The sequence below is a fragment of the Quercus suber genome, unplaced genomic scaffold, assembly GCF_002906115.3.
Source record: "Quercus suber isolate HL8 unplaced genomic scaffold, Cork oak 2.0 scaffold_546, whole genome shotgun sequence".
Taxonomy (NCBI): Eukaryota; Viridiplantae; Streptophyta; class Magnoliopsida; order Fagales; family Fagaceae; genus Quercus; species Quercus suber.
The window spans coordinates 368,253-383,562 of record NW_027069994.1 but is presented as its reverse complement, the minus strand read 5'-3'; the positions used below and the strand labels follow the sequence as shown (position 1 = coordinate 383,562).

Here is a 15,310-nt window from a genome sequence, read left to right as displayed (position 1 = left end):
TTTTGCAATATTGCTAGAGTGCAATTCTAAAGGTAGAATTGCACTGTAGTAGTATTGTAAAAAAAAAAAAATTAAACTACAATTTTTTATTTCTTAATATAGAATTAGGTTTTTTTTTTTTTAAATTAAAAAAAAAAAAAAAACTATAACACAATGAAACTACAAAAAACTAGCAATCTGAAACTACAAAAGGAATCACATCTAGATGAACATGCTCCATCCAGACTAATAATGGAAAAGAAAATCTTGCGAAAGAAAAGGTTCGAAGCGAACCTACAATAGACATAATGTCTTTAACATATTGGCCGATTGAAGAGTAGCCCACATCACCTGCTTTCAACGCCTTGTAAACTACCTCTGAGTCCCCTTCGAAAACTGATTGTGATATGCCTAACTCCACAATGAAAAGAACTGCCCTTCTTGCAGCTAGGGCCTCCACCAAATCCACCGAACCAGGGTATGGAATTTTCTCTGAAAGTGCAGCTAACACTTCTCCCTTAGCGTTGCGAACAACCACACCGATCCCTTCCTCTTCCGTATCTTCAAACACTGCCCCATCATAATTGGTTTTATACGACTCGCCCGGCGGTGGACTCCATTTCTCCTTGATCGTTGGGGCCTTAACCTCTTTCATCGGGACCTTTAGCTGAAAATCTGAGAGGTATTGCGCCGCTGCACTGAAGATTTTTTCCTTGTCCAAGCTGGGTTCCTTGAGCCGTATTTTGTTTCTTCGATTCCAAATGAACCACGCCACAACCGCGAACAGTTCCAGCCTTTGCTTTTGCATCCCACCAGGTTGATTAGCTCCTGGACCTCTGTAATGCTCGGGTACTCTGTTCTAATCCAGCTGAAACAGGGGTGCCATACTACTCGTAATTCGTCGCAACCCCAAATGGCGTGAAGGGTATTTTCCTGCGCTGAGAGGCAGGCACTACAACGTGTGTCTTCAAGGACTTTTCTCTTCTTCAAATTCACTTTTGTAGGTAGTGCATTAGAGCAGACCTGCCAAAGAAAAGTTTTTATTTTGTTTGGAACCCGGATCTTCCAAATGCGCTTCCAGAATGATTTCTGGAGTGAACCATCTGAGGCTGATGCCACTGAAATATTTTCCTCCTCACACAATTGTTTATACCCTGATTTGACCGAATACTCTCCATTGGGACAACCAGGCCATATTATCACATCTCTCTGGTTTGTTAGGCACAAAGGAATAGCCATGATACGTTGGGCTTCAAAGGTAAAGAAATGTTGATGCAGTAAGGTTTGATCCCAAGTACCAGTAACAGAGGAAATCAAGGCAGAAACTTTTGCCCCTTCCAACTCCGGTACCCGTGGGGAAATAACTTTTGAGGACCCCCCACCTAAAAGCCAATTATCACAGTAAATATTAATGCTCTTACCATCTCCAATCCTCCATCTCATTCCTTTTGCGATAACTTTCCTTGCTTTCATAATACTTTGCCAAGCATAGGAACCGGTTGAGGTTGTAGCTTCCAAAACCGAACCCCTAGGAAAATATTTGGCCTTGAAGACACGAAAGAATAGAGAATTCTGATCCCTTAACAGCCTCCAAACCTGTTTAGCCAACAGAGCATCATTGAATTTCTCCAAGTCTTTGAATCCCATGCCTCCATCCAACTTTGGTTTGCAAAGAGTTTCCCATTTTTTCCAATGGATCTTCCTTTGCTCCCCCTTCTGCCCCCAATAGAATTTTCGGATCATAGCCTCAATCTCATTGCAAAGACTCACCGGTAATTTGAAGCAACTCATGGCAAATGTGGGAATTGCTTGCACCACCGCCTTTAATAGAACTTCTCTACCTGCTTGTGACAAGAGTTTTTCTCTCCACCCTTGTAGTTTATTCCATATCCTTTCCTTAATGTATCTTAAGCTCTCTTTTCTATTCCTTCCAACCACCGCCGGCAAGCCAAGATACTTTTCATATTCTTTAACCTCCGGTACCCCCAAGAAGTCCGAAATCTCCTTCCTTCTTTCTTCACTCACAGCCTTGCTAAAGAATATGGAAGTTTTCTCCCGGTTGAGTTTTTGACCTGAAGCATGTTCATACAAGGAGAGAATGGCTTGGGTTTCCTGTAAGTCAGACATAATAGCTCGACAAAACACCAGGCTATCATCTGCAAAAAATAGATGTGAGATTTTTGGGTCATTTTTACATAAAGAAAACCCCCTTATTTTGTCATTATGAGCTGCCCTTTGGAGCATCCTGTTTAACCCTTCCGAACAAAGCAAAAAAAGATATGGTGACAAAGGGTCGCCTTGTCTAATCCCACTTGAAGGTTTAATATCTCCCTTAGGCTCGTCATTCACCAAAATCGAGTAGGACACAGTACTAATGCACTCAAACTACTATATACACACTCGTTATTTATATCTAGGTACAAATCTACACTTATATACACAATTACAAACACACGGATATATGTACTCATTATAGTGCGCATATCTTCATTATTTTTTTTTTCATATGCGTGCTAGTTCACACCTTAAATGAACATTAAAAAATGAGAATATACTCCCTTACACTCATTTTACATCTACAGTTATGCACAATATCCACAAATAATGGATTGATGTATACATTTTAAAATGTAAAAAGGAAATATCCGCATTTAAAACATGAAAGTTGATGTATAAAAAAGTAAAAGTGAGAGAGTCATTAACCTTGTAAAATCCAAGATGTTTATTTAATTGCAAATGTTTATTTTCACAAATGTACAATACGTTTAAATAAATGTTTATGTTTACAAATGTACAATAATTTCAACAAAGATTAACAAATAATTAAGTGTTAGTGTGATGTTATCCACAAAAGTTTAAATTCTTTAGAATTTTTTCTATAAAACATTTGTTAAAATATTGAAGTTTAAGTATTAAATGATTGGATTTCTTCAAAAAAAATCAATTAAATAAAGTAAGGAGTTGAACCAAACATTACACTCATAAAAACGTTTGTAATCTAATTGCAAATTGATGCTAAGTTACCAACAAATTCTTGATATTTAAAGAGGTATGCTTCAATATATATTGTGATAGGTATTACTTCATGCTCACGCAGTATAATTATCTATGGTTCCTAATGAACCTAATGAACCTCTGCCTTAATCCAAGATGTATTATGGAATTATCGATAATTCTCTTTCTCTAGGTTGTAAGAAGAAATTTGCTAATTATTATTAGCAATTCCTAATTTAGGAGAGTAATGTTAAGAGATATTGCAAATTTTACTGCATAAACTTCACAAAGTCATAGTGTCAAAATTTAAATCCAACACAAAAAAGAAATTAATAAATTTCTTTATTATAGTGCTAATATGACACTAATCAATCACATTCATTGTCATGTAAGTTTGTCTGCTTTGTAAAGTTTTTTAATAAAATTGGTACCTTGAAGTATTTTCCAATTTACAATGATGGATTACAAAGTTTTCCATTCTTTCACTTTTTTTGGGGTTGAAATCAAATTTTTGGGAAGAATCAGATATTAATCCCTATATATCTGGCATTAGCTCAGTTTCTTTGTTTCTAAATTAAGAAAGTACTATTGCTATAAGGCCTTAATCTATCTTATACAAAACTACGTTCTTAAATCATCATATGATTTTCTAGACAGTGATATTATTCCTAAACACTCTTCTGTAGGTTTACCATTAATATCCCAACCAACCACTACTCAAGTTGAGATAATTTGAAAATAATAAAATTTAGATATAATACTTTACATGCTGTTCGCCTATTCTTTAGGTTCCCCACTAAATATTGAGCCATGTGGCTACTTAATTAAAAAATACACTTTCATCTAATGACAAAAGATTCATATGGCAAAATTTTAAGAGAGAGAACCTAATGAACAGTATTTAAATATTGTACATAAGTTTTACTCATTTGAAAAATGTTATTACACATTCATCATTATTGTATATTCCATATCCACTCTTTAGAAAATTAAAATTGTGAAATGGTGAAATAATTTCACAATTTTAATTGAAAAAACACAATTTCATTTCAGTACATGGAAGTGTGTACTGAGAGTTTGCTATTGTGCGATAATCATTACCAAATTTCAAATTCCCGCGCGGAAAGCCTGTAACTTGGGATAACATGTAATGTTGCTCCTCAAGTTTCATGCACACACATCACATGTATCCATAAGTCTACCAATGAACAAACTGTGTCTCACCTGGCTACCATGTCCACCTTCAATTCCGCTCTTTTTAGAGCCACTTTCACTCCCTTTAGACCCCTTCTTGGCTCCTTACTTGCCTGAATCAGAGTCTTGCTTCTCTTCCACTGTCTGCTCACCGGACTCTGGCCGCAGCACAATATACAAACGCTGCACATCGTCTGCGCTGTGAGCTTCTTCTTTGTCAACTTTTGGCCTATAGAAGAAAAATATTTCACCTCTTTCCTACAATTTTCCGAAGCCAAATTTTTGTCATTACAATTTGTAAACTAACTTCAAAACATTATGTAATAAGGCAAAGCAATCAAATTTGATTATTGTGTCATTTTTTTAGTGACAAATATTACACACTTTTTTTTTTTCCTACAAGGAGTTTTAACTTATAGATTTATTTTGAGAGCTCTTTATCATCAAAATGAACCCTATATCCCTTTATTAATTGTTTGATGATAAAAGACTTTACTACTTCACTAACTACAGCACACAATATTACACACTTAAACAAAGGAAATATTACATACTTAAAAAGTGTGTATACACGCTTTTTTTATAAGGTAATATTACACACTAAACAAGGGTAAATGCTACTCAGGGTTATTTATTAGTCTCCCACACTATAAAAGTTAACCAAAAAAAAAAAAGAGATTACAAAATCCCGTAACATTTTCACACGTTTGCAGGTTGAGTTGTTAGTCACCATAGATTAAAATAAAATGATCGAGATTATACTGAAACTCACCTCAAAACAAAACAAAACAAAGGTTGTGTAAAAGTATTGTGAAATTTTATAGTGTCCTATGTTCCCACATATATATATATATATATATAATTGTATATACAGAGAGAGCTAGAGATTCATCCAGTATACCTGAATTTCAACTTGTGGTTCAGTCCTAGTCTTGACCTCTTGACCATGTCCCATTGTCTGATTGTGATGAGAATTGTGTTGTGTTGTTTGCTTTATTGTCTAGACGTGGCCGAAGACAGTGACTTGCTTTATTTTGATCTGGGATTGATTTTCTTGAAGTATATACAGACACGTAACAATAACAAATCGATAAACCTCCCCCACTAGACACGTTTGTCATGCAAGGTCCACGTGGTGACACCAAGGAGAATAAATCAATATAGATCGTTTCTATGTGGAGGCAGTGGGTACGTACTCCACTCAAAATGGATTTTTTTTAAAAAAAATTTTAAAGACCAACATCATTTTTACAATTATTTAATAATTTGCTCAAATGGTAAATTTTGATCGACCAACATCATTTTTACACTTCACTTTGATTATACTAGAGAAATTATTGAGCATTTGTAAAAGTTTTGTTTTCATTTTACCACAATCACACAAGGCTCTAGTAATTTATAATTTGATAATAACTAAATATATGCAATTAGGGAAATTGATAGCAGACAAAATAATCAACAAAAACAAGACCACAAAAATCTTAACCAAAGCCTTGGCAAACCATTTATGGAGTACATGCAAAAGACATGGCAAACAACACGTTCCTATTCAAAATTACAGCACAAGCACACAGGAAAAAAAAAATTCTAGAGCAAGCCCCTTGGCCAGTAGGTGGCCATGCCACCACTTATTCCTCAAAGAATCCCTCCTTGGTCTAAATTTTGGGTCCAAGTTTACAACCCACTTTTAAAATGAAAAGTCTTTGGACAATGCAATTGAGAAAATGATGGGAAAATATTTAGACGTTGATTCCACAAGTGAAACCAGCATATGCTACTAATACTTAATTAGGAAGAATCAAGGTGGAACTGGACATAATTTAATAGACCCACTCATGTGCGGGTTCTATCTCGATCAACATCCCATCCCTAACCTATGGGTCCAAATTTTCATTTTATAAACATGGCAAACTCAGACATACCTAAACTAAAAGAAAAATGATATTGGAAACAGTCTTATAAGAAATTTACGTCATAACATGTGTGCATGCCACACGCGAGTTGTACATGTTATGAGAAAGATATTTTATAAGGAGTGATAGTATAAACACAAAAAATTTTACAATATTTTACGCAATAATTAAGTTGCAAAATTTAGACTCTGTTTGGTAGAGTTGTCAAATAACTTATTTTCAGTTTTTAAACAATATTACACATATTTTCACACACTTTTTTATTTACTCGTATTTCAAAAAATACAAATAACATTACTCAAACTCCTCTAGCAAACTCGCTTATTGTTTCTTGTTTTAACTCATTTCATTGTTTTTTACTTGTCACTGTCGTCTAGACTTTCTCATCTCATGAGACCTCATGAGATGAGATAGCTTTTCCACTCAAACCAGCTTGCAGATAGCTTCTTCACGGTCAAACCAACTTGCTCAGTCAATGCCAAACTCAAAGGGGCCCAGATTAAAAAACATTTAAATAAATCTGAATCCATTCTCCCACAAACACTGGGCCATCATCAACCCAGTCCTAAGCCCATACCAAGCCCATGGTTCTCTTCTTTTTTCATTTTTTTTTTTGAAAATAAGGATAATAATCCTAGGACCACAATATTTGCCACCACAAACCCTGGGCCCATCATCAACCCACTCCTAAGTATATACCAAGCCTATGTTGTCTCTTTTTTTCTTTTCTTTTTTTGGAGAATAAAAACAGTAATGTAAGGACCACAACTTTTGCCACAACTTAAAGTTGATTTAAATTCGCTCAAAATAAAAGCTCTCTCCCAACGATTACTTTTCCCGCCAAATTAATGTCAGTCCCTACTCAAACTCAAAACTAGCAAGTGACCAAATTCATCTTCTAACTTACACAGCCCCCAAAGCCTAAACTACAATTACTTGATCCATCAAGAGTAAAGCTTCTCAATTTATTGGTGGTGTTTATACACAATAGAAGCATTCTCAATGTTTGTCGATTGTGCACTACTAGTGGCTACTGCCTTGAAATTGTAGACTTTTTTGTACCCACTAGTCAATGTGTCCAAGGCTATGGCAACACAAGGTGAAAAAGTATTAAGAGAGGTTACACTTTAGTATCGAAGTGGCACCCATTACACAAGACATCGAATTCTAAGTCAAGGATATTTGCCTGCTTCAACATGCTCCTTGAACACTCATGGTCAATTGGTCATTGATCCATAAAAATAAGACAGAGGCTTGGTTCCCTATAGGAATTACATTATAATAATCCCTGGAGACAAGCAAGGCACCAAGATACTAGGCTGTGATGTGCCAATCTTGAAAATCCAATACAAAGAGAACGATTTAAGTAACATTGTTTGGTTTTAACTTTTGAGTTTGAGTCAATCCATACCATGATCCTAAAATTTCCATATTAGCAATTTGTTACTCCTCATTGGGCCTTGGTTATAAGCCCACGGATGAAGAAGACCTTCTTAAGAATGAGCAAAGAGTGAGAGATTTGAAATTTGGCCAAGGTAAAAGTAAAAGGAATTGTCCCCCACTTCCCCAATGCTACTTTGACATGTCCAAAGGATGGATCCTTACTCACGCGATTGATCATCCGCAACCACTAGTGTTTACAAATGCAACCTAAAAAAATTAAAAATTATATCCAAACAATGTCAACAAATAAGGCATGTAATACTTAGAGCACTACCTTCAGCACTACCTTTAGTTAGTGTGATGTTATCCTTGGCCAATCATCCGCAACCACTAATCGCGAACAACAATGTTCCTCATGGAATTTGTTGTCACAAACTATAGTATTTTTTTATGAAATTCTACGTTATGACCTCAGTAAAGTATTAGTCACATCTACTTTATACCATAAAAAGACTAGTCATGTTACAATTAGGTTTTCTCATATTTGTTTTTCTAGCCTAAATAAACCTATTACAGATTCAATGTGATGTCACCCATAAATGTTTGAATTCATTTGAACATAAATTGAACATCATTTGTTCAAACATTTTAAATTTAAATACTATATGGGTGGTTTGTTGTTTAGAAGATCTATAATTATTTTCATGTCTTAGTAATAACGTCTTTCTTATGTTTAAAATAATAGTTTATGTTTAAAAAGATATTTATGTTTAAAAATGTGTCAAAGTTCAACAATATTAAAAAATAGGAAAGCATAAGTTGATAAATTTATACTTTAATGTCAACCATATAAGTTTAAATTCTTTGGAATTTAAGTTGAACAGCATTTGATGAAATATTCAAATCTAGATATTAAATAATTGTTTTCTTAGTTAGAAAAGCAAATAGGTGAGGTGAGGAGTCAAACCAAACATCATACCCGTAGGTAAGTTTGCTATCCAATTGTACATAGATACCAGATACTACCAAACTTTCAAGATTTAAGGAAATGTACTTTAGTAAATAGTGATTAATATTATTAACATACTCACTCAATATAATGATCTATGTTAATTTATGATACTAAACCTTTTTTTTTTTAAGAAGGAAACCAGTTCATATTATTAAAGAAACTATCTAACATTAGCTAAAAGTACATTATTGATGTGTAGAGGAATATCCTTCATTTACATAGAGAAATTGTTAACATGTCTAGCATGTCTAATAATATTATAAGCTATAGTATTACCTTGTCTACAAACGTGATTAAATGTTATTGAACAAAAGGAAATTGAAGATAAGCTTTGCCTCGACAATAAGGTGACTGAATGAGATAAGAGAATCTTCATTACTATGCAGAGCTTTGATAATAACCTCTGAATCATCCTCCAAAATAATGAACGAGAGGCTGAGTTCCTTAGCAAAATTTAGACCACACACAGCTGCCATAGCTTCTAACTCAGCAATTGAATGGGGCAACAGGACTTATTCCACCAAAGAAGCCAAAACAAAACCCATAAAGTCTTCAGCTACCACCCTTAGGCTTGCTTCACTGGACTCTTGAAAGATTGCACCATCAAAATTTAATTTGATTGTAGGGTTTGCTGTAGAAGACCATCGGATCGGAGCTAGGTTAAAGATTGAAAGATGTTAGAGATATATATTAGCTCTGATACCATGTTAAATGGAGAATATTATCAAACGCAATGTGTTATACCATGTTGTGTATGCTAGAGTGGATGTGGAAGAGGAAGCATAGAATAGGAACATCAAGAACACGAGGGTTACGTGGTTCAGCCTTGATGGCCTACATCCACGGAGGAATCCCTTAAGGGCTACATCTTCATTGTGTGTGAGTGTAGTACAATAACCTAGACTACTAGTACAAGTAAGACTGGGCTTGGGCCTATTACATTGGGCTAATATCTGTCTAATATATATCTCTAACACCCTCCCTCAAACTCAAGGCGGAAGCTCGATGAAGGCTTGAGGTTGGATAAGCATGAGAAGATCACTTGGAGATGCCTTGAAGAATGCCTTTGAAGAAACCACAACGAAAAATGTGCCAATTGACCAATTTTGGAGCTTCAAATGAAGAAACGGAGTCCAAAATCGGAATCTACGCGAAAAACTGAGCAAGATAGGCCCTTTCGTAATCCAAAACCTAAAACAAGAAAAATCAAAAACCTTTAACCAAAAGAATTACAAAGATTAAATAAACATGAAGGGGAGAGAGAGAGAGAGGTTTGTTTGTAATTTTGAATTCATTCTCTTTCTCTGTCTCTTTCCTTCTAGGAATAGTAGTAATTGACGAAAAAATTTAGAGCAGTCAGTGAATTTGAAGTGGCCAGTGCAGTCTGGGGTGAGAGAGGATTAGAGGAGATTGCTTGGGTTTATTTCTTACATGGGATATGAAAGAAAATAATAATAATTTTTTTAAATGATTTTCTTTTTTTAATTTTAATCTTTTTTTTTTTATAGAAACAAACACACACACACACACACACACACAAGGGAGAGGGAAAGAAGTTCTAACACAAAGGCACACCACAACTCCACTCAAAAGCTTTTAAATTTTAATCTGAGATAGAAATGAATATACAAAAACTTCATCACATCAATGGCACATGCTTGATTTCCATCCACATCATTAATCAAAATGTAACAGTGAGTTCGATTTCATAATTTCTCAAATTCAAGGGTCCATAACATAAAATTGAGAGTACAAGGGGTCTTTTTGCAACTTGGTCCAAACCCCAGGGGATCTTTTTGCATTTTACCCTTTAGATAACAAACAACACTAGATAGGATAAATTGCTTCATTAATTTGCAACTTGCAAGCTACTCATGGTTAAATGTCTAACTGGAATGTAAATTGCAGACAAGACCTACCTTATGCTCTGTGCGCTTCAAACAAAAATCTGAAGAGGAAATGCAAAATATTCACACCAAGCAAACATAGGCCGATAATAAAAGAATAGAAAAAAAAGAATGACATAGAACTTACTTTAGCCATGTTAAAGGTAGGGAATCGTGAAAATGCTTTCGAAAGAACATCATCATTCACCTCATTACCAAGATCACCACAAAAGAGGCGATAATCATCTACAAAATGCCAACACAGCTAAATGACATGAGAGATTCATCCAGCCAAAAAAATAGGAGTAACTAATATCAACATAACAATTATGTGAGTAAATACAAGTTTAAAACATACATACATACATACATACAAATATATATATATATATAGCTTTTAAGGCCCAGGATGGGGTTGTTATTTCCTTAGAGAGGAAACCATGGCAAGCCAAATCATGTTAAACAACCATCTAACTCCTTAAAAGACAGTTCAAACACCTAAAATAAAAAATAAATAATAAAAAAGGGCAGGGGTCCTAATCTAAGAATGCATAAAGGATCAGACTTATCCAAAGTTCAGCTGAAACCAATCATCAGTACATATTTGGACAATGCACAATCAGAAAGCTCATTAGGAGTTACTTTTCAGATTGTTTATCCAAGTACTAGTTCGTTTTACAAGAAGTGAATTTTAAGTGAACTGGATTGATAGTATCATCTAGAAATGATTATACCATAGGCAAATTTCTTTTCATTGAGGGGCCTCCTTTTTGATGATTTCCACTTCTTTTCCATTTCTCATATTATTTGTACTGCCCACATTGAAGTGCCTTTTGGGGTAGAATTACACTCCACATACTTTAACATTACTCTATTTGGATCTTTTTGCCATGACAAATTATTTTCTATCACCAAAACTACTCGTTGAAATGGGTAATGAAGCCATTACTTTGAACAATAAAAGCTGGATTTTCCATTTGCCCTTCATGTCATTCTATGCTGTATAACTGAGCACACTTTACCAAACAATCCAACAGAGATAAAATTTAAAAATAAAATAAAAAATTACTTGGTCGTGACAATTTTATAAGTTGGCATGCTCGCTAAGGGCCTGTTTACCATTCAGTTTACTCAGCTTTTGGCTTATGTATACCTTTTTCAAGATTTTTTTTTTCTAGATACAGTTAAATTGTTTTTTTAATAAGTAGATACAATTTAACTTTTCCCAGCCTATTTTTTAAGCCAAATAAACAAATGAAAATAAGTTATCCCAAATGAGCACTAGTATATCAATTAATTGAACAACACATAGTGAATAAGAGAAGGGCGAAATAATTCATACTTTCTGGCCAATCTGCTAGTGTCGGGTCCTCCCAAGCTTGTCCAGCAGCTTTGCGAGGAACTGCTTTCTTCTTGGTTTCTGCTTTGTGCTCAATCTCACTGCTTGCAAGGGCAGCCTTTACGCTCTCAAGTGCTTCTGGTGTAATCGTTTGTGCATCCCTTTGAAACAATTGTTGGGCCTGTTCAAATACAGCACTTTTAACTATACAAATATAATATTTATTTATAAAGAAAAGATAAAACAAAGATCAGAAACTTTTTAATTTGATTTTGGGTAGGAATAAACTCAAAGACCCATCCGCACGATTTAATTCTCCTTTCTTTTGGCTACAGACAGATTGGCGGTCTTCCCAACCATTAAAAAAAATTGATTTCATGTCACACAAGAAAAAAAGCTACAATATATACATCAAATTTAACTAAAATGTTTTCAAAAAAATTGTGGTAAAGACTGTAATTCAAAAATCATTGATGTTTAGTTTTTGTACTTCCCTTTTTATTTTGTAGATAAGTTTTCTTCTTATCTCCTGTTTTTATCATCCATTAAAATTTAACTAATAAAACCCCAAAAATTGCTTAAGATTAGAGATATGGTTAGGCAGTTTCTTTGTTATGAAATAGGGGATGGCAGAAACATTTTCTTATGGCAGAATAGATGTATCCAGAAGGGGTCTTGATCCAATTTTATGGAAGTAGAGTGGCGTATGATGAAGCTAAGCTAAAAACAGTCTTGAAGAATAAAGAGTGGAGGTGGAAGCTAGCAAGGTCTAATGATCACATTCAGATAAAGCTATCTGGTCAGCTTCCCCAAATGGTGTTTCAATTGTGCTGCAACTTGGGCTAAAATAAGAAACCAAAAAAAAAAAAAAAAAAAAAAAAAAGAAGAAGAAGAAGAAGAAGAAGTCTGCAGTGCAATTTCCGATCATAGTTTCATTGGTTGGCTAGTTTTTAAAGACAGATTATCAACAAAATCCAGGCAAGTGCAATGGGGTCTAAGTGAGGACAGCAATTACACGTTCTGCAAAAGATTTATGGAGAGAAGGAACCTTTTGTTCTTTGAATGCCCCTTCTCAAAGGAGAATCTAGAAGCATGTAATGGCCCCCACCCAGGGTGCCTCAGCGGTAAGGGAAAGTGTTTGGACTAACTGTAAACCCAGAAGTCTCTGGTTCGACTCCTAGCTGAAGATTTACTCGATGCTTGCTCAGTGGGGGTGTGTAGGCATCCAGGCCCCTCAGGGGTGATCCCACTGGCCCATACCTTGAGGGGGTTCCTCGTTATCAAAAACAAAAAAAAATTTAGAAGCATGCAATGGCTCTTTGCCTAGTGAGTGGAATTCCCACAAATTGGGAGGACATGGTCTGCTGGGGACATTAGCAACCCAAAAGGAATAAACATAAGAGCCTCTCTCTGTAAGTTAGCTAGTTTGTGTATAAAAAGTTACATTAGAATCAAAGAAGGTTTAGTTAGAGGTTAGAGCTAGCACTCTCATGTTCTATTAGTTGTTGCACCTTGCTTCCTTGTGTTTATAAAAGGCCAGCACTGTGTAAAAGTTGTTTCTTTTGTTTCAATGAAATTCTGAATTATCAAAAATAAATAAAAATACTACAACCAAACCAACTAAAATCCATCAATCCTCAAAAAACCACATGCCAAACCCAACAAAAATCACTAAACTAAACAAGTTAACCAAAACCCATGTCACCCAAAAAAAAAAAAAAAAATCCCTCAAATCATTCACATAGATACAAGCATACATATTAATTCTCAAAACCCACATAGAAATTGACACAGAAAACCAGATTTAGAGACAGCCTAACACCAAAACTAAACCAATTAACCAAAACCCATGTCACATACAAATACATAAATACATATAATCTATATATGTACCTGGTGGTATTGAGGGAGGGAGTAAACGGGAGCGGCGGCGGGGGCGGCGGGATAGACGACGGGGGGAGGAGTGGGGCCGACGTAGGGAGCGGGGTACTGAGACGGAGCGGTTACGGCGGCGGCGGCGGCGGAGTGCTGTAGGTGAAAGGGAGTTGGAAAGTAGGAGGAGGCGGCGGCGGCGGCGGCGGCGTTGGTGGCGGCTGCGGTGTTGGTGTAAGTGAATTGAGAGGAAGAGGAGCCGGGTGGGATTGACATGATTCTGTAAACAGCGTCGGATTTAATCAAATCAAATCAAATCAAGCTCCAGTTACAAGGTATGCACTCTGACTCTGTGATCGTTTCGAGTTTCAGATTGAGAGTGAGAGAGAGAGAAGTGAGGTGGAGATTTCAAACCCGTTTCGAAATTTCCAGAATTCTCATAGAGGGGACTGGAAACTTTGCCTGTCGCTTTTGGCGATTGAGAGATTCTTGTGAAGTTTAAGTCACGCAACTTTTCTAAGTAATAATTTAATAATATTCTTCTTTTTTTTTTTGGTAATATGTAATAATATTCCTTTTTCAAATTAAACATATAAATAGTTTTATAACTAGTTGCTAAAACTATTAAATGTGAGTTATAAAAAATAATGTCATGCACTTAAAAAAAAAAAAAATCAAAGAGATAGTACAACTAATTTTTGGATAATTTTGATGGTCATTGCCTTCTCGAAATATTAAAATCACTATAATGAAGAAAAAAAATTCCAATTTTATAATTATTAACAAATTAAGAGAAATTAACAATTATTAATCAAAGTTTCTATGGATGTTAGTTATAACAGAATTCATTCAATGTGTTATAATTATTTACATCACTTCATAACATTGCTTCATAATCCATGTATGCAACCGCTGCACATCCTCAGTGCGATGGTCACTCTACAAGTATAAGTACTTGTGAAATGTAGGGGTAAGGGTCGAAGTTCAAATATTTAGGAGGAAGCGTCACACACATATACACTCAGATTATGTTAAAGTAGAAATTTTATCTTGAATTAAAAAAAAAAAAAAAAAAAGTATGCACACCTCATGACAAAATAAGCAACTTTGTATAATTGAGGAAGACCAAATATTTTGCAATAAAAAGCAGGCCAAAATGGCCCAATACCACTTATTTTTGAAATTTTTAGGAAAAAAACACTGTTTCGGAAATAAATAGAAAACTACCACTTTTTCAAGAACTTGAGTTTCAGAAACTCGAGTTCCTCTCAATTTTGCCACCGTGGCGCTGCTGAGCTGGAATTTGAAAATTATGTGGTACTCGAGCTTGGTAAACTCGAGTTCCATGCAACACAATACTCGAGTATACCAGGCTCGAGTACGTTTTATAAATAAAATGGAAAAAAAAAATTTACACAGTACTCGAGTTTACCAAACTCGAGTACTATGTAAACTTTTTTTTTTTTTTTTTTTTGTTTTTTGTTTGGGGATAATCGACAAATAAACATAAAGATAAAAGTAAGTGGCTTTTTTTTATGTTTTTATTTATTTAAACAGAAGCATTGTAAAATATAGAGATTTTAATTTCAAAATATGAATTTAATTTCTACATTAATTAAAATTGTTCATTGTTTTCTCATAAAAATTATTCACTATTTTCTGTATAAACTATTTATACGATTTTGCATAAAATTATTTTCTGTTTAGCATTATTTAAGAAATTGTTCACTCTCTTTTC

General features: G+C 34.8%; 1 protein-coding gene across 1 annotated transcript; it reads right to left on the bottom strand.

Moving 5' to 3' along the window:
* Window positions 1–9,986: 9,986 nt before the first annotated feature.
* On the bottom strand, window positions 9,987–14,090 carry LOC112022752 (uncharacterized). Its single transcript, XM_065764229.1, has 3 exons — window positions 13,594–14,090; window positions 11,704–11,881; window positions 9,987–10,607 (listed from the first exon to the last, which is right to left on the bottom strand). The coding sequence occupies exons 1-3, from the start codon at window positions 13,846–13,848 to the stop codon at window positions 10,396–10,398; spliced, it is 645 nt and encodes a 214-aa protein (XP_065620301.1). The 5' UTR covers window positions 13,849–14,090; the 3' UTR covers window positions 9,987–10,395.
* Between the last annotated feature and the right edge of the window lie 1,220 nt (window positions 14,091–15,310).

Coding starts and splice junctions, on each gene's coding strand:
- LOC112022752 (XM_065764229.1), bottom strand. CDS start 13,848: ATGTCAATCCCACCCGGCTCCTCTTCCTCTCAATTCACTTACACCAAC. Junction 11,882..13,593: donor CCCTCCCTCAATACCACCAG/GTACATATATAG, acceptor GTATTTGAACAG/GCCCAACAATTGTTTCAAAG. Junction 10,608..11,703: donor ACTAGCAGATTGGCCAGAAA/GTATGAATTATT, acceptor GGCATTTTGTAG/ATGATTATCGCCTCTTTTGT.